The sequence below is a fragment of the Lucilia cuprina genome, chromosome 5 (assembly GCF_022045245.1).
Source record: "Lucilia cuprina isolate Lc7/37 chromosome 5, ASM2204524v1, whole genome shotgun sequence".
Classification (NCBI taxonomy): Eukaryota; Metazoa; Arthropoda; class Insecta; order Diptera; family Calliphoridae; genus Lucilia; species Lucilia cuprina.
The window spans coordinates 41,811,199-41,838,224 of record NC_060953.1 but is presented as its reverse complement, the minus strand read 5'-3'; the positions used below and the strand labels follow the sequence as shown (position 1 = coordinate 41,838,224).

The following is a 27,026-nucleotide window of genomic DNA, read 5'->3' as shown; positions in this document are numbered from 1 at the left end:
TGTGCATACATATAAATATTTTTTTAAACTTATATGTAGCTAATAAACCTACAAATGAAATTAAAGTTTTTATCACTTCTTGACTAAATTGTTCTTAAAAATTGATTTATACAATATCTTATATAATAAATACTTACACATAATTTATTTTTAACAAAAAATTCACCTTTCTTCATTTCAAATTATTTTTTATACTTTGTTGTGATATTAATATAAAATTTTTTACTCCTCATTCACATGGTTGTTTACGAAAGTATTATGACATCTCTTTGAGCATTTTAGGAATTTATTAAAGTATTTGTATTGAAAACTCTATCTTAAGATATAAAAGATTTACATATTTCAAAGTAAAATGCTTATCAGCTGAAATGTTAATTACATTGATTTACAACGTTTTAGTCTTTCCTCTATGCAATTTAGATTTTAACTACGATTTTTTAAAACAAATTTGTATATAAAGTCTTAAAAGTAAAAAAAGTATTTTTAATGAACTTCTGGCAACACTAATTTAGTTAATACGTTTTATTTTCAACTATTTACTTCCGTTATTCTACAAGCTTCTCAATGATCAGAGTTGGAAAATGAACATTTATATGTGTCTTAATAATATATTACAAATAAATGTCTTAATTTCTCTACAATACGAATTAATTATTTAATAAACAAAACATTTTCTCGGTGAACAACATAATAACACTCAAAATACAGATTTATTTAGTTATTTTTTATATAGTTTTACAGTATCAAGTGAAAACACATTAACTTTTCCAACTCTGAATAAAGTTAATGCTTTTTCAAAACGATTGTACAATGGCCACAGGCGATTTGTAGTTTACGTAAGCAGTATGTTATGCAATTCCTTTAATGTAGTTTGTCGTCTGCATCTTTAATTGTATTCGGTTGCAATTTTTCCAAAACAAAAAATAACTGTAAAAAACTGTTATTTCTTGAGAAGATGTAATATTTTTTTAACAAGCGTAATTTCATTGTGCAAAGAAGTGTTGTTTGATAAAGTTGAGTTATACTTTGTGGTTAAGTTTTTTTTAAGTGTCCTTAAAATAAAGAAAATAGCTAAAATTTAATTAATTCAAAGAAAAGTTATAAAATAATAGTTTGAACATAAAACAATCAAAATATTAAATTGCAAGTGTGTATTAAAAAGTGAGCTGACAAAAAGATGAAAGAGCCTCCATATTAAGAAATGCAGCAGCAAACCAGGTATTTAAACTTAAAATTTCAATTTGTTTGAAGTTGCTCTCCTAATAGCAATAACCACTAGGAAGGTGTTATTTGGCAGGAGTTATACCGCCTTCACCAATTAAGGCCATTTATAAAAGAGAATTTTGTGAAGATTTTAATGATTTAATGATCTTTGTTAAAAGTTGATGTTTTATTAGAATTTAGAATATAAAATGTTTGTTACATAGGTAGTTGAAGTGTAAAGGACTCACAGTCTTCTTTACTACATGAGGTTTTCGAATAACTATAGTGTTTTAAATTTACAATTATTTTGGCCATATTAAAAAAAATGGGCAAAGTCTATAGCGGATGTGACCAATATATAATTAATATATTTTGGATGTGACAGTTCCCTTGACAAGTAATTTGCTAAAAACATAAACATTAGTTGTTTGCTATGTTATTTAGTTTTGATTTCTCTCGAAAAGACAGAAGAGAGCAGGATGCTGTGCACAGCAATTTTCGTCAAGCTGTGCACAGCAATATAATGGGAGGTACACAGCAATATCATCATGCACTGCTGAATCTGCTAATAATTCGCAGTAACTCTCTCAGCAAATGTTTTCATATACGTTTATAACTACTCGACACTAGGTGGCAGTGAAAAAGGGGTTTTGTCTTTGCTAAAACATATTTATGTTCTTATACTTCATATATTACTTGGCAACACTGTTAAAAGAAATTAATTTTATATTACACACCCAATTTGTTTTTATTCTTTATTTCATTGAAAACATGTCTTTAACGTATGTTTTCTTCAATTACTAAGAAAAATTAAAGCAAATGCTTTTTTAAAAAACATAAAACGTGTAAATATTGTTTTTATAAACCGTTACCGCTACGCTATCGTTACTCCTAAAATACCTTTTTAGCTCAAATACCGATACCGAAACAAACCAAAATACCGATAAAATAACCTAATTCCACCATAAAAAAAGGTGGGGATGTATTGAACCTACCCCCATATAAGGTTCCTTTTAGAAATTGTGATTACTGGATTGACCATACTCACATTTATGGTCCCCTTGAGAAAAAGCCTTCAACGCTCACTACTGGCTTAAAACACGAGTTAAGCGATGAAAGTTTAATACAAGCCAAAATCCCACTAACAAATTTAGTGAGGATTGGTCTATAATTAATACTACCCCCAATATAAGGTCTTAAGAAAATGACTTATACTTTACGAAATTCGCCATAATAATCTTTTATATTCAAATTTAACATACTACTGAATTTCATGCGTAATGCGTCGGTAAATCACCTAACCCCCATATTAACCCCCTTTCAGAAAATTACTTTAATGATAATTACTGGTACAAAAGCGAATACCGTTATGATATTCAATGTAAATATCAACCAAAATCGTTCTACAAAATATAAACCAAAATTGGTCTACAAAATGTTTTATGAGGATCGGTCAATAATTAACCCCCCTATCCATTATGTAAGGTCCTCTTCAAAAAATTTGATGAGGATTTAGAAAATTACGAGTACAGCTATTAAAATTGACATAATAAAGTTTATACTTCGCTACATACTAATTCTTCATTCCGACTGACCCTAGCCCGTATAAAAGGTTCCTTTTATTAAATTTGTTTTTTTTTATATAAAAATACTAGTATAGCTAAAATATCAATACCGTAATTAACAAAACTACCTATAATGCTAAAATACAAAAATATCGATAACGCTAAAATAACAATTTCGAAATAAGCTAAAATTCCGTTAACACTAAAATACATATACCGAAATAAGTCAAAATTTCCAGAATGCTAAAATACCAATACCGAAATAACTCAAAATTTCGATAACGCTAAAATACAAATATCGAAATAATTCTAAATATCGATAACGTTGAAATACCTATACCGAAATAAGCCAAAACTCCGATAATACTAAAATACCAATACCATAATAAGTCAAAATACCGATACCGCTTATATTCAAAATAATCTATCCTTTTAGGGCCTTATATGGCGAATAACAAAACTACAACTAACTAAAAAACGACAAAAAAAAATAAAAGCTAGATGTAAATAGAAAGTTAAATGTGTAAAATATTAATTAAAACTAGCTATACCCAGTGCACTTCGCCACTCTCATCGTAATAAAATAAACATTATAAAATTGTAAATGTAAATTATATCTGCATTATAAAATAGAGAATATAGAAAATCTATTAAAGGTCATTAAAGTTTAATTTTATGATTCTTCTTCAAGAAGAAAAAAGTCCCAAAAGGTCCACTTTTACAAATTCTCATTAACTCCGGGGTTTGCATGTTTAATTTTAAATTCCTAAGTTTAATAATATTATAAAAAACTACCAGTAAAAAATGATAAAGTATGCAAAAGTTATTTTTAAATTTTGTAGAAAAAAACAAAAGGTAGTACCAGTAAGTACGAAAAAGTCACCTTTTATAAATATACAGCATAATTTTATGTTTTTAGGTTCAAAATTATAAAAAATTTTAAAAGTACCTATAGAAAAACTAAAAAGCGCCAAAAAGGCTCCTATTATGGATTTTACTCAAGAATGAAAATGTACCTAAAAGTCCTTTTTCAAATTTACTCAGCACTACACATACATGTTTAGTTTTAAAGAAAATAACCTGTTGACGCTCACTCCAAAAATGATGAATGTACCCAGATGCACACTTTATTTTTGCAAATTTTGAGTACTTTGTTTAATTCCACGAACACGGCCCAAATATAAATTTTAATAAAAAATGTTGACATAATAAAACTATATTATTTTAATGTCAAGAAAATATCGAAGGATTTAAAAAAATGTTTTATACATCGACTCAGAAAGTGCTTCTGAGCCGATTCTTTAAGGTGGGTATAGGACCAATATTGTTGTACGTTGCAATTATCAGCACAAACCCAATATACCCTCCCACTAAAGTGGTGCAGGGAATAATAATAATAATAATATCACTTTATGACGGCTATAAACGTAGTCTTCAACCCAAAAAGTACCAAAAAGTACAAGTTAATAACTTAAAAAAATGTCTTAAAAAAATAGTAAAAAAGTACAATTTTTAACCCCGTACGAATTAAGGTATGAGTCAAAAATATTTGTTGAATGTACACTGTTTAAAAAGATACCTATATGGAGTACAAAAAGGCAACCAAATACAGTTTTCCCGTTTATTCCCTAAAGGAACCGAATTTAAAAAAGTACCAGACACCTGTCTGTTAATTTTTAAAACGAATGACGATCAGTTTAAAACTGAATTTATACCCTTTTTTAGTTTAAAAGATATGAGGTCACTGAATTTACCCGTTTCCATCCTTTTTTATCCCTAATAAACATTTAAATTAAAAAAATCTCGTCTTTCTTGATCTATTTGGTAGGAGACCAACCTCCTGTTCAAATTTTAGCTCTTATGACTCTTATGACCGTTTATGCTGTGCGATGATGAATCAGTTGATCACACGATCACACGATCACACTTTACGTAAAAAGGGACTGAAAGTTGTATGATTTATATGTATGTTTTGTGTTAATACGATTGGTATAAAACAATAACAAAATAAGATGGAAATAGCTGTTTCACTTTTTAATATAAAAATACATTCCTGATCTAATGCGACTTGATGGTTTTTTGAAAAAATTAAGAGAGCCATACGACTGGCGAATTTTTCATCCGTATTTTCTCAATGTCTTATGGTTTCATTACATATTGCGTTTAAGACGATCCCACCCGCACTCTTTATATAAAAATACATCCCAGATCTATTGCGACTTTTTTGTTTTTTTGATCAATTTAAAAAATGAAGAGAGCCATACGACTGGCGAATTTTTCATCCGTATTTTCTCAATGTCTTATGGTTTCATTACATATTGCGTTTAAGACAATCCCAACCGTACTCTTCTACACAAAAATTTGACAGATCATATCACTTGTGTGCTCGTGTGAATCCGACTTTAATCAGTCAGTAGCGTTAGAATTTTATATATATACCTATATATACATAGATGGTAAGCCGCAATACATCAGGCGAATATATAACGAGGTGTTTGTCTGTACTAAATGATCATGCACTCCAACCACATAGCGATAAATATGCGCCTTTTACATGTGAATAATAAATAAGTCTATTTTAGTGTCGTCAATCTGTGTTGCAAGAAAAAATGTTGCTTATGACCACAATATAAGACTGAATGTCCCACAAATCCCCCAAAGAGTTTTCCATGATTGAGAGTAGAAATACAAAACCTGCGGTTGCGTTTTCTGGTACTAAATTATCATGTGCTCCAATTGTATAGCGATAAATATACGCCCTTTACATGAGAAAAATAAATAAGTATATTTTAGTTCCGTCAATCGGTGTTACCAGAAAGAAGTTTGCTTATGTCCACAATCTTAGACTGAAAGTCCCAAAAAACTTCCATAGAGTTTTGCAACATCATTAATTGAGAGTAGAAATACAAACCTGCGGATGCGCATGCGTTTTCTGGTGCCGATTTCTTCTACGATTTGTGATCGAAATCACAAAATTGTAAATATTTTTTAATGACGGCCAATGTTTTGAATTTGAAACTCATAAATCATCACAGAGTTGAATTCAAAGATGACCAAATGAAATAACTAAAAAAAAACTCGCATCGTATACAAAATTAATACTTTTATTAATTATACATATAAACAAAATAATAAATAAGATTAAATTAAAAAGTTTTAAAGCTTTAATTAAACATTTAAGGCACTTTATGTTTATACTTTTTTAGTTTTCTATTAAATTAAACTTTAAATATTTTCTCAGGTCTCATGCTAGATTTTTGATCCATTAACATTTTAATGCGACACAATTCTTCAACGGTAAAATTTAATTTTTTCGCTGTACAATCCATAAATTTATCAAATTTATCGGTCATATCACAAATTTGTGTTTTAAGTAATTGTATTTCAGATCTAAGATCAGATATACTATTAACATGACTTTTTAATTTAACCGCTAAATCCGATTCTCCAGCTAAAACATTAGGTACATTAGTAGCAGAACGTGGTCTTAGCAACTGTTCATTTTCACCTCTTTGTGCATCTTTCTTGTCATATAAATCTTTGGCATTATTACGCAATGGAGTATGTTCCTTACGTATGGGAGTATTTTGACGTTGTAAAGATCTTTGAAACATTGAATAATTACTCTCAAATTTACGTCTACGTATGCTTATATTACGATCTCTACGTTCGGCTACTAATTTATAAATATTAAGTTTTATATCTTCGGGCAATTGATTATCTCTCGGATCATTGGGTCTTATGATAAACATTAATTTATTGCGTGATGTTCTGAGTAGAGCACTACGTTTACAAAGTTTTAATAGTTTGGTAGGAGCTCCGCGCAGTAAACGTGAGAAAAATAAACTTTCCAAACGTGATACTAATTCCGCTTGACGCACCAAACGATCTAGCGTCGCAGAAACTTGTAAACCCTGTATATCGCTAACAGCTAAACCCACCATTAGATTTGTTAAGATTACCGTAACTAAAAGTACAAAACTGAGAAATATAAAATGGGAAGTAACAGGATACTTAACCTCCACATCACCATAAAATATATCTTCAAATTCTAATTCACCCGACATCATGGTAATGGCTTTTAAAAGCGACCTGTTTGATAAAAGATATGTTATATAAATTAGTTTGGATTTTATTTTAATTTTACTAAAACTTACCATGTAATACTTTCAAACGCCTTGTAATCATTAAATAATACTGAAAAACTTAAACCAAACGCCATTAGTAAACAAATATAGGCCAAGAGGAATTTTCCGAAATTTACAGCCACTTTGGTAAACATTTGTACATAAACACCAAATATAGGAAAACGTCCCACTAGCATCATTAACTCCACCCATACCAAAAGCACTACAACAGCGGCCACATGATGCTGCCATACGGGCACTTCCTGCAGTTCATCAATTTTCAAAATTTCGGGAGTCTAAAGATAAAACAGAGTAGAAAGATTTGAAAAATTTAAATAGACTGTCGCCTATCCTATATAGTAAAGTCAGAATAGAATAGATTTATAAATTAGGCTATATATGAGTCTGGACAATATAGTATACTATAGTACTGAATATAATTTATTCTGCGCTCTAGACTCGTCTATTGTATGCACAAAATACTATTGTCAAGACTATACTAATGTCTGAACTATAGACTAGACTATAGTTTGAACTATATACTAAGATATAGTGGACTATGGATTAGGTCTGAACTATAGACTATAGCCTCAACTATAGACTAGACTATATTCTTGACTATAGACTGGACTATATTCTTGACTATAGACTAGACTATAGTCTGAACTATAGACTAGACTATAGTGACAATATACTACACTACAGTCTGGACTATAGTATAGTGTATAGTCCAGACTATAGACTAGACTATAGTCTGGACTAGATTATAGTCTGGACTAGACTATAGTCTGGACTATAGACTATAGTCTGGACTAGACTATATTCTGGACTATAGACTAGACTTTAGTCTGGGCTATAGACTAGACTACAGTCTGAACTATAGACGAAACTATAGTCTGGACTATAGACTAGACTTTAGTCTGGAATATAGACTAGACTACAGTCTGGACTATAGACTAAACTATAGTCTGGACTACAGGCTAGACTATAGTCTGGACTGTAGTCTGGACTAGATTACAGTCTGGACTAGACTGTAGTCTGGACTATAGACTATAGTCTGGACTATAGACTATAGTCTGGACTATAGACTATACTGTAGTCTGGACTATAGACTAGACTTTAGTCTGGACTATAGACTAGACTACAGTCTGGACTATAGACTAGACTACAGTCTGGACTATAGACTAGACTACAGTCTGGACTATAGACTAGACTATAGTCTGGACTATAGTCTGGACTATAGTCTGGACTATAGTCTGGACTATAGACTAGACTATAGTCTGGACTATTGTCTGGACTATAGACTAGACTATAGTCTGGACTATAGTCTGGACTATAGTCTGGACTATAGTCTGGACTATAGACTAGACTATAGTCTGGACTATAGTCTGGACTATAGACTAGACTATAGTCTGGACTATAGACTAGACTATAGTTTGAACTATAGTCTGGACTATAGACTAGACTATAGTCTGGACTATAGACTAGACTATAGTCTGGACTATAGTCTGGATTGTAGACTAGACTATAGTCTGGATTGTAGACTAGACTGTAGTCTGGACTATAGTTTGGATTATAGACTAGACTATAGTCTGGATTGTAGACTAGACTATAGTCTGGACTATAGTCTGGATTATAGACTAGACTATATTCTGGACTATAGACTATAGTCTGGACTAGACTATATTCTGGACTATAGACTAGACTTTAGTCTGGACTATAGAGTAGACTACAGTCTGAACTATAGACGAAACTATAGTCTGGACTACTGGCTAGACTATAGTCTGGACTAGATTATAATCTGGACTAGACTATAGTCTGGACTATAGACTATAGTCTGGACTATAGACTATACTGTAGTCTGGACTATAGACTAGACTTTAGTCTGGACTATAGACTAGACTGCAGTCTGGACTATAGACTAGACTACAGTCTGGACTATAGACTAGACTATAGACTAGACTATAGTCTGGACTATAGACTAGACTATAGTCTGGAATATAGGCTAGACTAGACTATAGTCTGGACTATAGGCTAGACTAGACTATAATCTGGACTATAGACTAGACTATAGTCTGGACTATAGACTAGACTATAGTCTGGATTATAGTCTGGATTGTAGACTAGACTATAGTCTGGACTATAGTCTGGATTATAGACTAGACTATAGTCTGGATTATAGACTAGACTATAATCTGGACTATAGACTAGACTATATACTAGACTATAGTCTGGACTATAAACTAGACTATAGTCTGAACTAGCCTTGACTAAACAACAATAGAATGCAAAACATTTTCGTAACTTACCACACACATTAACACACCAAATATAATTGCCCACTGCAGCCAATTTTCCCAATATTTCGCATATCCCTTTAGTCCATGAGCCATCTGGAAAAAATGAAACATCTCTATTAAATCTTCTTACATTACATAATGTCCCCAACAATTTACCTGAAACAGTTCTTTACCCAATATAATTAAATTTAAAATAATAACAAAATATCCCACCGTAGGAATATAACTGCGTCCCTCACATTTCTTATCCTTTTCACAGCTGTGGGCATAGACGCCCACAATATATAAAGTAAAGAGTATAACATAAATTGCATGGTAAAGCAATGACATTAGAAAAAATTTACGTATTCGACGCCATTTTAAGAAAAGAAATGTCTCGCACAAAGGATGCATTATAATTCTCTTTTGACCCACTTCGATAAGGGACAAAAGTAAGACGGTTTCACCACGTTCTAAAGCTCCTGGTGGTACCAACAAACGAAAATCCAATATAATCTCACAATCCACATCACCAATTTCATGATCATTCACCTTAATTGATGCATCGAATTTTGCCATTAGTTTGGGTATAATTTCGGGTGTACGACGCACAATAAATGACAAAGCCGAAACATTGCCAGCAGTACGAGCGGTTATATCGGCACCATGTTCTAGGGAATACAAATTAATCTATATAATACTATATATCATATTTTCATTTTAAACCATCTTCTTACCTATAAAAGTATAAACACAATTACTAAACTCATTTAAGGCTGCCGTATGTAATGGCGTATAACCATAATCATCAGCCTTATTGACATTTGCTCCCGCTTTTAGCAAAGCATTACAACAGTCCAACGATCGTGATTGTTTAACTATGGCTGCATGTAAGGCAGTTCTACCATCACGATATACCGCATTAACATTTGCTCCATTTCTTATTAAAAGTTCTAAAGTTTCCATTGATTGAGAGAGACAGGCTAAATGTAGTGGTGTCTGGTGACTAGCATTGCGACAATCCACCTCAGCACCATGTTCCAATAGCAGACGTACACATTCTACATAATCATTTTCAGCAGCTGAAATTAAAGATTTCTTAAAGCATGAGAATAGCACCCGGGCTATTGTTAAAAGGAAGAAATTTAAGGAGACTCAATACTAGAGTATAGACTGAACTATATGTTATAGAATATAGCTACAGAATACACTATAGATTAGACTAAAGACTAGACTGGACTATAAACTAGAGTATAGACTATTGACTAGAATATAGACTAGAATATAGACTAGACTATAGACTAGACTATAGACTAGACTATAGACTAGACTAGACTATAGACTAGACTATAGACTAGACTATAGACTAGACTATAGACTAGACTATAGACTAGACTATAGACTAGACTATAGACTAGACTATAGACTAGACTATAGACTAAATTGTAGACTAGACTATAGACTGGACTATAGACTGAACTATAGACTGGACTATAGACTGGACTATAGACTGAACTATAGACTGGACTATAGACTGGACTATAGACTAGACTATAGTCTAGACTATCGTACTGCAGGATGCTATTCGTGTCTTAATATCCTATGGAGAACTTTTTTAAACTATTATAATACATTTTATAATTGTAAAAATTTTTAAGGTCTCACCATAACTCTACACTAAACAGATGTAGTTTCATTGAACGTTGTTTTCTTGTTTCAATAAATTAAAAATTTTCTCATTTTTAGATTTTTAATAATTTTTTTACATCCTTTTTGTTGTATTTAGTTGCAGGCATCATTAAATGTTTATTTAAAAATTAATAAATTTATTTAAACAAAGTAAAAGTTTGTTTACAAACACATACATACATAAATCATTTTAAACCACATCATACATGAATTATTATTACAAAATATGCAAACTTCGCACATTGTTTAAAATAAAAAAAATTAAATTTTTGATTTAAACAAAACGTTGTTATGATGAAGGGGTCCATCATATGTACGGTACACTTGTTTTCCACGAAAAACTATACACATTTGCAATACATACAACAACAAAACTCATTTGAAATGTATAAACAATTTTAAATTCAATGGAATGTAAACAAAACTAAAAAAAATTTTACGAAAAATACCGGAATGGACATTTTATGTACGTAACACTTACCCAAATGCAATGCTGTCAATTTACCCTCTCCGAATTGAGAACGTACATCGGCACCATGACTCAATAAAAGTTCCACACATTTCGTATAACCGAGAGCACAAGCCGTATGCAATGGAGTTTCCGTATAGACTTGTGGCGTATTCGGATCAGCTCCATATTTCAATAGAGTCTCAACACATTCAATGGCATTGTGATCAATGGCAACATGTAAGGCCGAACGATTTTCAAGGCCAATATTTATATGGGCTTTACGCTTAAGTAAGAGTAGTATACATTCAACACTTCTAGCACTTGCCGCACAGTGAAGAGGTGTCACTTCCTTCTCACCATCCCAGCGGTTGGGATCAGCACCACGATCCAGCAATACTTTTGCGATATGAGCATTACCACGACAGCAAGCAAAATGTAAAGGTGTCCTACCACGCGGATCAGAACAGTTGGGATCACTGCCACAATGATCGAGTAAATAGCTGACATGTTCCACACAACCATATATAGAACAATATATTAAAGCCAAATGGGCATCACTAGAGGCGGGTTCAAGATCTGTAAATGTACCCGTCTTAACCATATGAAGAACTTCAGTGGCATTATTTGCCTCAGCTAAAGTATCTTCGATCTCCATACTATCCCATAATACTTTATTTTGTTGTTGTGTCACGAAAATTTCATGCGTTTCATTGCTGAATAAAGCATCGCTATTACTTTCACTCGAAATGCTGCGCCTATCGTAGAATACCTCATTGTCAATGCCACTCTCGGAATTACGTTTTAAATCGTTCTCCTTGAAAGGTGTGAATGAAAACAGGCAAATGAAATGTATGTATGTACATACGTTAATAACGGTGAAGAAAATCAATGCAGATGTGTTAAAGAATTCATTATAAAAATGTACTTAGACAAAGATATTTCCTTAATGAAAATGTTCTATAGTTTGTAATGTCAAAGAGTCTATAGTTTACCCTATTATATGGACTATATAGTTTGGTGTATAATGCAGTAGATAGTCGAAAATATTCTTCAGAATAGTCTAGCCAATAGCCTTGAATATAGTCCTGACTATACTAGTCAAAAGCCTTGACTTTAGTCTAGTCTTTCCTATAGTCTAGACTTGTCTATGGTCTAGTCTATAGTCTCGTCTATAGTCTCGTATATAGTCTAGTCTTTCCTTTAGTCTAGACTTGTCTATAGTCTAGTCTATAGTCTCGTATATAGTATAGTCTATAGTCTAGTCTATAGTCTAGTCTATAGTCTAGTCTATAGTCTAGTCTATAGTCTAGTCTATAGTCTAGTCTATAGTCTAGTCTATAGTCTAATCGATAGTCTAATCGATAGTCTAGTCTATAGTCTAGTCGATAGTCCAGTCATTAGTCTAGTCTGTAGTCTATAGTCTAGTCCATTCTGTAGTCTAGTCTATAGTCTAGTCTCGATATTGTCTGTACCATAGATTTGTCTATCGTCTGACCAGAGTTTAGTGTATAGACTGATTATAGTCAAGTCTATAGTCTGAACTATAGTCTAGTCTTGCCTATAGTCTACTCCATTGTCTAAAAATATAGTTAAGTCTATAGACTAGACTATAGTGTAACCTATAGACTGGGATAAAGTCGAATTTCTAGTTTAGACTACAGTCTAGTTTATTCGCAAGAATAGTTTGTTTTTCTAGTCTTTAAATAGCAAATGCATGTATTTTCTAGATTTCACATTTCGCAATATTTCTTATTTCATCAATTTATTCTTTAACACATTTTGTCAAGATCTTTTTCTCTGTTACAATTGACGAATTAATTAACACTTACAATAATAGAAAATCTAACATTTTCCATGATGGCGAAAATCTATTTCTTTTAATTAATATTAATTTATAAAATTTAAATTTTTTCTTAAAATTTGTTCATTTAAAATTCCTTTTTATGTTGTTTTGGAAATTAAATCATAAAACACAAATAGCCAACACTCATCATTTTCAATTATTTTAAATAAATATTGAAATTAAAACAACACCAAAACAATCAACAACAAAAATATATATTTTTTTTGTTTATTTAGCAAATAATTAATTTCCAGGAGCCGTTTCCAGTTCAATACAATTCGTTCGAATAATTTTGTTATTTATTTTAGCCGATTTTTTCCATCTATTTCGCTCTATAGTTTTACCGTTACTGATCTCTTTTGTTGGCCAAAATACCATTTCGATTACCATATTGAAAGTTCGTTGATCGTGTGCTAATCAATTTTCAATTTTTAAATTGTTTTTGTTTTTTTCATCTGCACTCAAGAATCACTTGTCTTTTACTGTTTATTTACTTACTCTCTATTCTGTATTTCTCCAGCAATAAATGTTTGGGAGCCAATAGACTGGGTGATTAGCTTGAGAGGCAGGAGATTGAATTCAAATTTTGGAAAAACCAAAATAAAAACTAGAAAGAAAATTATCAATGAAATTGTGTGAAATATTATTGCAATTGTGTTTATTTTTTAATGATGTGGAAATTTATAATATATTTTACTATTTCTCGAAATATTTTCCAAAGAATTTAGGTGAATTTTTAATATGCCGTAATATGCACTGCAAAGAATTTTCATATTTTTGTAAACAATTCTTTTAATTGAATTCCCTGTTGACTATAATTAGACAATTCAATTAAAACTTCAGCAATAAAATCTTTTATATGAAGTTGACCTTTAACTATACACTAACGTTTGCTATAAAGCTAAACTTCAAATAGTTTGTATTGTATAGTCTAGTCTATAGTTTAGAATAACGTCTAGTCTATAGTACAGTCTATTATATTGTCTAGTCTATATTCTAAAATATAGTATGGTCTATAGTCTAGTCCACAGGTTAGTCTATAATCTAGTCTATGGACTAGTCTAGTCTGTAGTCTAGAATATCGTCTAGTCTATAGTCTAGAATATCGTCTAGTCTAGTCTGTAGTCTAGAATATCGTCTAGTCTTTAGTCTAGAATATCGTCTATCTACAGTCTAGTCTCTTCAGTCTAGAATATCGTCTAGTCCATAGTCGAGTCTATAGTCTAGTCCATAGTCGAGACTATAGTCTAGTCTATAATCTAGTCTATAGTCTAGTCTATAGCCTAGTCTATAGTCTAGTCTATAGTCTAGTCTTTAGTCTAGAATATCGTCTATCTACACTCTAGTCTCTTCAATAGTCTAGAATATCGTCTAGTCCATAGTCGAGTCTATAGTCTAGTCTATAATCTAGTCTATAGTCTAGTCTATAGCCTAGTCTATAGTCTATAGTCTAATCTATAATCTAGTCTATAGTCTAGTCTATGGTCTACTCTAAAGTCTAGTCTAGACTATAGCATAGTCTGTAGTCTAGTATGGTATGGTCTATAGTATAGTTTATAGTATGATCTATAGTATAGTCTATAGTATAGTATAGTCTATAGTATAGTCTATAGTCTTGTCTATAGTCTTGTCTATAGTCTTGTCTATAGTCTAGTCTATAGTCTTGTCTATTGTCTAGTCCATAGTCTAGTCTATAGTCTAGTCTATAGTCTAGTCTACATTCTAGTCTAGTCTATAGTCTAGTCTATAGTCTAGTCTATAGTCTAGTCTATAGTCGAGTCTATAGTCTAGTCTATAGTCTAGTCTATAGTCTAGTCTATAGTCTAGTCTAGTCTATAGTCTAGTCTATAGTCTAGTCTATAGTCTAGTCTATAGTCTAGTCTATAGTCTAGTCTATAGTCTAGTCTATAGTCTAGTCTATAGTCTAGTCTATAGTCTAGCCTATAGTCCAGTCTATAGTCTAGTCTATAGTCTAGTCTATAGTCTAGTCTATAGTCTAGTCTATAGTCTAGTCTATAGTCTAGCCTATAGTCTAGTCTATAGTCTAGTCTATAGTCTAGTCCATAGTCTAGTCTATAGTCTAATTTATAGTCTAGTCTTTAGTCTAGTCTATATAGTCATGAGTCTGGAGTCTGTATGTTATACTGATCGATATTCTGGAACATACCCATTTTATAAAATTCGTAGATACATTTGTACATACATACATATGTATTCATTTCTTAAAGAACAATTAAAATATACAAAATTCTTTACAATATAAGCAACAGATGCTCGCTTATGTCATTAAAAAAACAGCAAGAAGAAAGGAAGTATTTATATAGAAAGATTTGTTGTTGTAAAATTTCCCACCCCAAAATATTTTAAGGGTTGTTGTCATTTTCTCAAGGACTCTAAAAACACGTGGCTAAAAAATATTTAATTAATTTCACAATTTTTAGAAATCAATGAAAGCAAAAGTTGTAAATTATTTTAAATTTATATTTATAATATAAAATATTATATAAATTTGTATTAATCCTTTTGCATTGGGCTTTTAAAATACATATTAGTTAAAATATACACAACTTTACATATACTGAAGCAATTACCACGTCTAGTCTTTAGGATATTCTATAGTCTTGACTATAGTCTTGTTTTTAATCTAGTTTGTAGCCTAGTTTATAGTCTAGTAAATAGTTTTGTATATAGTCTAGTATATAGAGTGTAAATATGTACGTTCTAATCTATTGTTTGTAGTATAATATTCAATCTAGTTTTTAGCCTTAAATCTCCAGTATATTTAAAAATATTTTACAGATAAAGTATTTTTAACAAAGGAAACTTTTTATTGCTTTATTTACTCAAATAGTTCCCTTATCAACATTAGAAAAGTACTTTTTTAAAATATTCCCACAAAGTTTTTTTTTGAAACATTCTTACAAAGTTGTTTAATAAGCTGCAATTATTTTTGCAAAAATATAAAAACTAAACTTGAATTCTGTTTTCTCGTATACATACACATAATTTATGCCAATTATTTTAAAGTAAAAACATGTTTTCCATTCAACATAATAGCAGTTTCCCTAATGTAAATTTAATCTCCAAAAAATTTTCCCATCATTATCAGCAACCATATTGAGTTGCCGTATTTGTTGTTTGTGTTAAAAACAACCCTGATAAAAACAACTAAACACAGCCAAGAATGATATACACAAAGAAAAATGTAAAATAAAATAAGAAACAAAGAAACAATATGCTACAAAAACTTGGTGCATTTTTTGCCAGGCATAATTAAGGTATTCATTTTAAGATATTTTCAAAAACAAAATTTTAAATAGATTCTTTAAACTTCAGGTAAAAGAATAAAACAAGAAATTCCCAGAAAATGTTCATTACACAGGCAAAATATTGCTTTTAACTATTCAGGTACCTGACAGTAGTTTGGTCAGGAATACATTGGGGTGGAAAATTGTGACTATAAAAGCGAGGCACAGAATTCAAACGTTAAACAGTCGTTGGCAAATCTTTGTACGGTGAACAACTCAAGTGGCAGCAGTTCCTAGTTGCAGTGTTGTAAAGTGTTAATTTGAAAAATATACTCTAACCTAATTGTGAAATTGAGGTTATGTGCTAAAAATAGCTGAAATTCCCCAGAAAAGGTGTGTTTTTTAGTTACAAAAAAGTGTAAATTTAATTATTAAAGAAATTAAACAAAACGCTACAATAATTAATACAAAAATGGTAGCCATTTATAATGTTGAAGATGATTATTATCAAAATCCCAAAACTTTGGGAGACTGGGTTAAGAATTTTCGTTTGAAAAAAATGCAAATGAAACGTAAATTACGTTCGGGTGGCAATTTACGAGTATGCGCCATCTTGTCGACTGCCCTAATGACGGCCGAATTAGAATTACGACGCAAACAACAAGAACGTTTTCAAAAGTGGTTAGAATTTCAAACTAAAATCAATAAAAATCACGAACTAAAACCTCGTCTGCCTCCGCAACCCCACCAAAGTTCCATAGGAGATCATATGATACTGGTTTCCAACTACCACCAACAACAGCACGAAGAAGAAAAAAGCTGCAAACAAAGTGAAGAAATAACCAATCTATGGAAGTGTGAATTAAGTGAATTAGATAACTTTATGCGCAGTATTAGTAGTAGTAGTAATAAAAACATGGAACAAAGTTCCAAATGCAGTGACAATCACGACAATAATTATCAGCAGCAGCAGGCGGCGATACAAGTGTCTAGTTAGTGTTTAAGTTTATCTAGAATAATTATGTGAAAGAGAGAGACTTTTATGAAGAACAAAAGATTGATTATATTTAAGTAGTGTGATTGATGATTTATAATACTTTTGTAAAAAATTTTATTTGTATTTGAGTTATATTACGAAAGTTTTTCCATTTACAGTCCGTTGGGACGACCTTTGTCTATTATAACCAACACAACCATGTGAATGAGTGGTGATATGGAATAAGGAAGTTTTAATAGACCACAATGTGTGTGAAAAAGTGTGTGTGGAAGTGCAGCGCATTGTAGGTCACTTCTAAAAGGCCATGCAAATAGAACAAAGTGGTGAAGATGCTGAAATAAAGACACTGGGTCTTTCAGCTAAAATGTCAACGACTGGTTGTGGAAAACATGCAAAGATATAATCGGTTTGTAAATTTTTCTTTATTTTTAATTTTAGTATTTGAAATATTAGTATGCAACAAACCTAACGGAAAACTTTAAAACAGAAAGAATTCTAGAAAGTTGATGATGATTACTCATTTTTCAATTGAAACGAGAAAAATAACAAAAAAAAACAGACGCCATTTTATGACTCAGTAAACGAAGACGTTGAAAATATTTCTCAACACTACTCAAACACACAAAAACAGCTGCATGTATACATACAAATTTTAAGTAAACAAATGGCTGAAAAAAAAACAACAACAGCTAGTTTGTAAATGAGTACGTGCTTGATAGCATATAAACGTTTTCCAACACTAGCCAAACGGGAAAAACACAAAGTAAACAAAGCAATTAATATGGCTGCTGTGTTTTTTGTTGTTGTTTTTCTTTTCTTTTTAAAAAGTGAGTAATCATTTGATATTATTTTTTGTGTTATAGGGAAACTGCTAGTAGATTTTGAATGTATACTAAAATGACAGAAATATATCTTGATTCATATTGAATTACCTAATGTACATTTTTTTGTTTTGTAATTGTAAGTAAATAGCTAAATGTCTGTGTATAAAATTATATTGAAAGAAAAAAAAAACAAACAAAAAATCTTGAAAATAAATACTCATTGATGGAATGATTTATTAAAAAAATAAACTTAAACTATGTCTTATTATTTCTCTACCATACAAAATGAAACCTAAATGAAAATTTTATTTTCCAGTGTTAATTGGTGATAGCAAAACTTCATCATCCAACTCAGATAGAAACAAATTCTTGATGTGAGAAGATGTGTAACCTAAACCACTGCTATTGCAACTGGGTTGTTTGTTGCAACACTTAAAACACAAACAAAATAAAAGCAAGAGTAAATAAAATAAGTCAAGCGCTGAGTGAGTTATGAAAAAAAAACAACTTTTAATTTAACAACAAAGCAGCACCCGTTTTGTTACTCCTTAACTATCAACAACTACCAATACACCACTGCTCCCAAAACTTCGTAAAGCAAATTCTACACATTTTCAATATGACATCGTGGCAGCTGTTTTAGAGCTGGAGTTAATTTTGCTTATATCTATGTATCCGTCCTTCACCTTAACACGTTGGCTAACGGAGTTGTGAAAGGGCGCAGTATCTCAATCATTTATCAACCAACCATTCATCCATCCATGCAACTCTTACTTCTACAATGGATTTCATGAGCAATTTGTTTGGTATTTATGAAATCTACTGTTATAAATCTATGCCTTTTTCCCCAATTTTCAGTACATATTAGAGTTTTTATGCTGGATTTCGCTAAATTTTACTTTAAAACTACGTTGCTGTTCATTTTTTATCTATCCCCTACTTTGTCAACTACTTTTTTGGAAATTTGTCGTTTGTTTCTACTTTACTCCTTTGTATGGTCTTCGTTAAGCATGGATAAACTTTTTGGCCAGCAATATCAACATTCGTAAGCAGTTTTATCATATCTTTATCAAATAACTATATAATTTTAGGAAAAAGTCTCTACTAAGTCCATGTAAAAGTAGTAAAACTAAAGGGTTCTTGCAAGAAAAGTTTTGGACATTACACTACCCTCCCATAACACAAGTATCTTAACCCTTAAATGCAACTACAGCAATTGTTGTTTTATGAGGACGATGATCGGACTACGTTTTGATTGATTGTGGGGAGCAGCTTGCTAACAACTACAGCCATTGTTGTTTAAAGCAGCCGAAAACAACAGGTTTTCTTTTATAATTATAAAAAAATTCTGATTTTTAGCATTATGACTCAGTTGATCGGTGCCTGAGCATAATTAAAGTGAGTTTCATATAACAACAAAAACCATTTAAACCATACGAAGAAGACCTTTCCAATATGACCATTGAGATTATGCGTGACTCGTTAAAAGTGTAAGAAAACTTGCAAATTGTTTTTAGCACTAATTCGATTTTTACAGACAACGAAACCTTTACGAAATTATGGAGCAAACTCTTCTCTGGTCCTTAAACCAACCATTATTATCACTTTAACACATGATGCTTAACTCAGTTGTTGATATGATCCCTGAGCAGCTGTGTTTGGCTTTAAAAAGTGTAAGAAAACAATGAAATTGTTTTTACAACTAATCAAATTTTTACAGAATACGATTTTAAAACTCACGGCCTATAGAAAAAGATTTCTTTTAAAAAAGGTTTCTTAAAGGCAGGCTAATGCGACTCAGTTGAAACGTTCCTGGCCATAATTGGAACACTTTTTCTTAATGGCGGCATTCTACAGGCAATTTTATCATTTTTTTTCCAAAAATCCAACAATTTAATTTGACTTTTAGGCATTATGCGTCTCAGTTGATCCGTGCCTGAGCCATAATATATAATAGAGATGTTTGCGAATGGGATAAGCTGTTAACCTAAAGTACACTCAAACAGGCAGGTGTTAAATTTTTTAAACAAATTATACACAATTGTTTGATTTTTAGCATTATGGACTCGATTGTTCAGATCCTGGACTCATTTTATTTGTCTATTGGTTTCACTTACGTTACAATGGCAAGATTTTACAATATTCGCCGGCAAACATTGTTAATACAACAAAGGCAGGTGTTAAATTTTATAAAACACAAACGAAATTTTTGATTTTTAGCATTATGCGACTCAGTTGATCCGTGCCTGAGCCATAATTTTGATTGTTATTTGATGGGATAGTGAATAATCACAACGACCACACATTGGACGCAAAACTTGCTTCACGAATTAACAGGCAGGTGTTGTACATTTTACAAATCATAAAACGAAATTCTTGATTTTTAGCCATTATGGAAACATGAACCATGCCTTTCTCTGGGCCTTAACGTTTAACGTTCATCAAAAGATTTATCCTGGTTTACGAATTAACAGGCAGGTGTTATATTTTACAAATCACAAAACAAAATTCTTGATTTTTAGCATTATGCGACTCAGTTGATCTGTGCCTGAGCCATAATTTTGGTTGTTATTATATGGTTATGCGAATTTGAATTAACGTCACGTTATAGTACCACCATGGCGGACAATGCATCATCTAATACACAAATTAACAGGCAGGTGTTATATTTTATAAATCACAAAACAAAATTCTTGATTTTTAGCATTATGCGACTCAGTTGATCTGTGCCTGAGCCATAATTTTGGTTGTTATTATATGGTTATGTGAATTTGAATTAACGTCACGTTGTTATAGTACCACCATGGCGGCCAATGCATCATCTAATATACAAATTAACAGGCAGGTGTTATATTTTATAAATCACAAAACAAAATTCTTGATTTTTAGCATTATGCGACTCAGTTGATCCGTACCTGAGCCATAATTTTGTTAGTTGTGTTTTTGTTATCATCGCTAAAAGCCTTGGAAGGTTTTTCTTTAAACAACAAGGTTTTGTGTACCTATTGGAACGAACCACCACACTACCTTATCACTTTGTCCTTCAACAAGCGTAAGAAACAATGAAATTGTTTTTTTCAACTAATGTAATTTTTACAGACCAACCACAACGTCAATTGGCGACGATGTAACCGCTTAAATAAGTTCTTTCGAAATATTCTTCAATACTACCCAACCGAATGTTTTAGTGAATTTTGTCCTGTCCCCAGGCGTGTTAAACAAGAAGTGATTGTTTTACGAGAAGGCGTTTTATATACACCATACACCCCCCCCCACCGTACTCTGTTCTTTGACCTTAAAAGTGTAAGAAAACAATGAAATTGTTTTTACAACTAATTCACTTCTTACAGCAACATTTAATGGTTACTAAGATAAAACCCGACATTCATCCATACATCCCGTTCTGCCTAGTAATATGATGATGATTTGAAACTATTAACTCTACACAGTTAAGGCTTTTCTCTTTAACAAATCGTATTCTAATATATTTTAGCAGATCCCCTTTACCTGCTGAGTTTATATATATATATATATATATAATGTAAACTTCTCTCTTAGTAGTAATCTTTAGAGATTGAAAACCAAAGGATTTGATTACAACAACAGGTGCTTACTGCTTTTTAAATCTCAACTTAATGGCAAATTTTTAAACATCGTTTTAGCTTTTTATGAATTGGCCACAAATGCTTTCTTATTTGCTGTGTTATAACCACCAATGTAAGGAATTTGTAAAACAAACTTATTATGTGTTAATTGCGGCAAACGTTTTACGACCCCTCACCACCCCACTGGTGGTCGCCTTAATAATTTATGATTATTTTGTAAATTTTTAGACAAACATATATGTAGATGGAAATATAACTTAAACACTTTCAATCGCTTGTGGCATATCTATATGGATAAGGGAAAATACAAGATTTTGGCGTAAGAAAACATGATTTTGTTTTTCTAATATCACATTGTATTTTCCAGGCTAGAGAAATTATTTGAAATCGTAAAAAAAAGAAACACATAAAACAGAAACAGTTTGTTATTCTCTCAAGCCGTAAGATTAAAGTTTGAAATTTTCCCTTTTTTTAAACTAATACGCTTTTTGCAGAAATTTGCTTAAGACGAAGTGGAAATTTTGCTGATTTTTCTTTTTCTCGTTAAGAAAAAAATGGATCATAGTAAAAGTATCCTTTAACAAATGCTGTAATGCTATAAAGAAACTATATGATGAATAACCTACGCTATCTTATTTGTTTGTTTGTTATTTTGTTTCTACTTTCTTGTGTCTTTGTTTTTTTTTCTTTCACCAACAAAAGCTTAAAATTGCAGAGATAAAAAAGTCTTTAATAGTAACTACAACGCTGGCTAACTGGCTAACTAACTAAAGAAAGAAATTCATCACATACACACAATATATTATATGTTATGTATATATATACAAATACAAAAAAAAAATATTTAAAAAAAACCAGTACGCTAAGGGAATCGCTTTAATGATATTTTAACAATATCGTAAGCCGGTATTGATGAATTTATTGAAAAAGAACAACAAAAGCCTAGAGCACAAAAGCAGCGTAAGTTTTTTTCTTAAAGCCAGAGTTTAAACATCAAATGTAAGACACTAATATTAACTCTTATCCAAACTAAACTTATAGAGTTTTGCCAACCTCTTGAAATTACTAGCAATTTTTACATAACAAGAGAGAGTCCAAATGTTTTTCTTGTTTTTTTTTTTTTTGAAAGAAAATTCTATAAAAAAACATACTTTCTATTAAGCTAATGAGCTGAACGAGTTTTAAAGAGACTTGGCGTTTATCACAAAGCACTCTAAAAATATAGCTAAGGGAATCGCTAATATTTTTCTGTGACAATAAAACTATACTGCAACAGTAGCAGCAGCAAAAAGCAGCAGCAGCAGCAAGTATATACTAATACATGTGTGTGTATGTATGTAAGAGTTTTAGAATATCCTGGCAAATATTCTAAAATGTGTTTGTAAAAACAAATTTCTTAAAATATTTAAAGTTGTACAATTAAATTTAAATAATTTAACTTTACAGAATAAGAAATTTATAAAACAGAAAAAAAACTATTACTTACTACTAACTACTAGCAACCAGCACCACCAACAATCCCACCCCCCACCATTCTCAAAAAAGAAGCTTAATAATGCTAAGGGAATCGCAAATGTTATTAAATGATAATAATCATAATAATAATGATGATGATAATGATAATGATGTTGATGTTGTGTTGATAACTGGTGGCTCTATTTGTGGTTAACACTTACTCCAAACAAATTTCTAATTAACAGCAACAACAACAACAAACAAACAAGCAAACTCTAAAACAAACAAATCTTAAAGATAAAGCGTGTAAGTGTGCTTATAATCATATTAAATTTAAGTTTATTTGTTATAAATACAAGCTAATGAAATAATTGCTAAGGGAATCGCAATAAATTATTTAATCATAAGCATTTAAAGCCAAAAGAAATACGTCTCTAATACGTAACGCACAACACCATTTTGGTAATTGAAACATCAAAACTTTACTTTACAAGAATATTTAAAGAAAAAATTCCTCACTTTAGCCTTGAAATAAGCAAAGTTATAAAAGTATTATTATAATATGAAAAAAAACTTGTGTTAGAAAGCTTCTTCCTAGCAAGGAATTGAGCAGCCAAACAATATTGTAAAATTTGTAACATTTTTACACTAAAGCCAGGCATTAAGTTTCAAAATTGTTTAGTAATTGTTTATAAAAATCAAAGTGAAGCAAAGTAAATAAAAATTGTGATAGTTTTTGTTTTTGTAAAATTTTTTCTTGTAGAACATTATAAAAAAATTTTAGACAAATTCCAAGAATTATACATTTAAACCAAAAGCATTAAAGTTCTAGTGACTCTAAAAAGAAAGATCATACAAGAAATGATCGATCGTATTTCGAAATGTAAATCCTTTTTTTTAAAACTAAAGGTTATTCGATGAACAAAGAGCACAACTTTAAAACTCATGATTCATTACGTATGATTGTGTAGTTAAATGCTTGTTTAAATTATTAAAGTTTTGTCTTAAATCTATAAGTATTTTATATAGATAAATGCATGCTATTTATTATTAAAGTATTAAGTATATTATAATGTCTACAAAAAGTTTTAACAATTAACAAATTTTGAAAACTAAATAACAAGCTCACTTGAAAGACTACAAGAAAACTAAAGAAAAATAATGTTGTAGCTTTAGAGGTGGCTAAAGAGATGTACAAATTTTAGCTTACGAAAACAAAGCGGCTTTTGAAAAAGAGTCTGCGCCAAACTAAATGCCTAATGAGAGAGAGGTTCACTATATTTTTGAGAAAAGAATTAAGTGAGCAAAACTTTTCAAATGGTCAACAAAACACAGCGGCTTTGTTAAAAAGCCAGTAAAACCAAATGCCTAATGGAACAGCAGGAGTTACACTATATTTTTGAAAAAAAGAATTAAGTGTCAGGCAAAACTTTCCACATGGTCTTAAAGCAGCACAAAAAGTGCTTGCCTCAACAAAAAACAACGATTTTTTTAAGTTCCTTTTTTTAGACCGCAAAAGCTATAAAACAATAATGAAACCTTAAGCCAGAAATGAAAGAAGAGCGAGTGAAGAGAGAGTGATCTAAACTAGAAGAGCACGTTTAATAGTACCCGCACTTAAGCAGTCAGCTGTAACTTTTCCAACGTTTTTCTTCTTTTTTTGTGTGTTTTCTTTTCTTGCTTCTTAACAACTTTTTTATAGGATCATGTCTCAGTTGATCGGTGCCTGGGCATGATATTGATAAATGACGATAATTAACAGAGACAAAATCACACAGAGTGTGTGAGAGAGAGAGAGACAACCTTAATTTGGGGGTGACAACTATTGTCGAAACTTTCTTTTTCTTCTTTCTTTTTTTGTTTGTTTTTTGTTCTACGTTTTCTTTTTTTATATATACAACTTTTTTTAGCTTTATGTCACAGTTGATCGGTGCCTGTGCATAATTAAGATCTCAAATGATGAAACAGCAAAAGAGTGAGAGAGACTATAAATGACTTGGGATGTTAGTTTGAGAGAGCGGCGTTCTTGCTAAAAGAACGCCTCACTGGACTTGAAAACAATCGCTTGGACTTTTTGTGTTTCTGTTTTCTTCTTGATTTTTCTTTCTTTTTTCTCTCTATTATTCAACTATGTTTTAGCATTATGCAACAGTTGATCGGTGCCTGTGCATAATTATTATGAGTTTACAAAAACAAGTGATGAGAGTAAAAGAGAGAGAGAGATACTTTATAAAATGGGTTAAATTTGGGCCAAGCGATGATGAGCATACTTTGAAATCATAGTGAGAGGAGGGGGACTATGCCTAAGGAGGACGACAACTTGTGTTTTCCTTTTCTTTTTCTTCTCGATTTTCTTTTTCTTTTTTTTTCTATAATTATACAAATTTGTTTTAGCATTATGTTACAGTTGATCGGTGCCTGTACATAATATGTATTTCTTGAAATCTCCTCTAAAGAGTATATTGTGTTTTGTGTGCCAAGAGAAAAAGAGACTGAAGATAGACAAACAAGTGGAAGAAAGTGGAAGCTTAACCAGAAAGACAGAATCTCTGTTGGTTTCCGGTTTTTGTTCTCTTTTTTTTTGTGTTTTCTTTTTTTTACTTTCTATTTCTTTTTGTAGACCCCACAGAGTAGTAGTTATTTTTTTTATTTCTTTAGCCTGCATACACAGTTGAACGGTGCCTGTGTATGATGTGAAAAAGAAGAGAGTGAGAGAGGGACATTTCATATATACAAGATTCCTTAACTGACAACTATCTAATGATTTTGTGCAGAAGATTAATTTCTTTACTACTTAACGAATTTTTTAACTTGAGAGCAGCGACTACAGCCATTGTCGTTTTAATACAAAAAAACTTTTCTACAACAACAACTACGTTGCCTAAAATATTAAGAGATTTAAGAAAAGAACACAACACAGGTTATTTATTTACATTTCAATTCCTCTTCGCTAATTACTACCATTTACAGGCATTTCCTTTTTTATCCTACAACCACAAAATATATTGAATTTTTCATTTTCCTAACACAACCTCCATCACCACCACCACCACCACGTACACTTAAAGTATCTGTATGCAACCATCTATCTACAAATATCGTTAAAGGGAATCTATACGATACAACAACTCAGCAGGGCTTCATGAAAAAATTAAAAAAAAAAAAAAATTAACAAACGCAAAACCATTAAATGTTTCTAAAAGGGAATCCAGAAACACGGCGCCCACTTCTATTTTCTTTCTCTAAAACTATTTTTTTCAAATCAGCTATTTTTCTCTTAATTATTATATTTTTATAGTAATTTTCCAAACCAAACAAAAGAAAAGTTAAGAAAATTATTTTTAATTTTTACAATTTTACAAAAAAGAAAAAAAAATATCGAAAAAACTAATAAAATGTTAAGATTTTATATAATTACATTATAATTTTAACTAGAAAAGAAAAAAAATTGTAAAAAAAACCAAACGAAATCATATCAAATCCCCTCAAATGTTTTGTATCAAAAAACAGAAAAAAATTTAACAAATTATAAACAAATTTAAGCAAAATTTCCTACAGTTTATAATAATATTTCTATAGTTTTTAAAACAAACTTTGTTGTGTTATACTACTTTTACTTTTAAATAATTTTCAAAAATTTTACATCAACTTTTTGTACAATTTCCTTTTTATTTGTTGTTATAAAATATTTCTATCAATTTTGTCCAAAACAAAAAAAAACAAAAATCTTACAATAATCC

The 27,026-nt window shown here is 30.9% G+C and overlaps 2 protein-coding genes and 1 long non-coding RNA gene across 5 annotated transcripts; 2 read left to right on the top strand and 1 right to left on the bottom strand.

Moving 5' to 3' along the window:
* Positions 1 to 5,936: 5,936 nt before the first annotated feature.
* On the bottom strand, positions 5,937 to 13,860 carry LOC111686487 (transient receptor potential channel pyrexia). The gene is made up of 7 exons (XM_023448843.2): positions 13,144 to 13,860; positions 11,345 to 12,128; positions 9,912 to 10,256; positions 9,352 to 9,845; positions 9,205 to 9,288; positions 6,926 to 7,191; positions 5,937 to 6,860 (listed from the first exon to the last, which is right to left on the bottom strand). The coding sequence occupies exons 1-7, from the start codon at positions 13,168 to 13,170 to the stop codon at positions 5,987 to 5,989; spliced, it is 2,874 nt and encodes a 957-aa protein (XP_023304611.2). The 5' UTR covers positions 13,171 to 13,860; the 3' UTR covers positions 5,937 to 5,986.
* A 2,560-nt stretch (positions 13,861 to 16,420) lies between these two features.
* LOC111686481 lies at positions 16,421 to 26,464 on the top strand. Of its 3 annotated transcripts, XR_006941158.1 has the most exons (5): positions 16,421 to 16,435; positions 16,494 to 16,798; positions 17,561 to 17,808; positions 18,543 to 20,704; positions 20,887 to 26,464. It is a non-coding gene; the product is annotated as an uncharacterized LOC111686481 (long non-coding RNA). The 3 variants fall into 3 exon arrangements; XR_002762785.2 differs by having other exon boundaries at positions 16,566 to 16,798; positions 18,543 to 26,464; XR_006941157.1 differs by having other exon boundaries at positions 18,543 to 26,464.
* On the top strand, positions 16,805 to 17,554 carry LOC111686480. Its single transcript, XM_023448835.2, has one exon. It carries the CDS (start codon positions 16,878 to 16,880, stop codon positions 17,400 to 17,402), a length of 525 nt encoding a protein of 174 aa, XP_023304603.2. The 5' UTR covers positions 16,805 to 16,877; the 3' UTR covers positions 17,403 to 17,554.
* Positions 26,465 to 27,026: the final 562 nt, after the last annotated feature.

Excerpts from the sequence above, each read along its gene's own strand:
- LOC111686487 (XM_023448843.2), bottom strand. The coding sequence starts at position 13,170 with ATGGAAAATGTTAGATTTTCTATTATT. Across the intron at positions 12,129-13,143 it reads ATGTTAGATTTTCTATTATT|GAGAACGATTTAAAACGTAA; the intron begins GTAAGTGTTAAT and ends ACACCTTTCAAG. Across the intron at positions 6,861-6,925 it reads GCGTTTGAAAGTATTACATG|GTCGCTTTTAAAAGCCATTA; the intron begins GTAAGTTTTAGT and ends TTTATCAAACAG.
- LOC111686480 (XM_023448835.2), top strand. The coding sequence starts at position 16,878 with ATGGTAGCCATTTATAATGTTGAAGATGATTATTATCAAAATCCCAAA.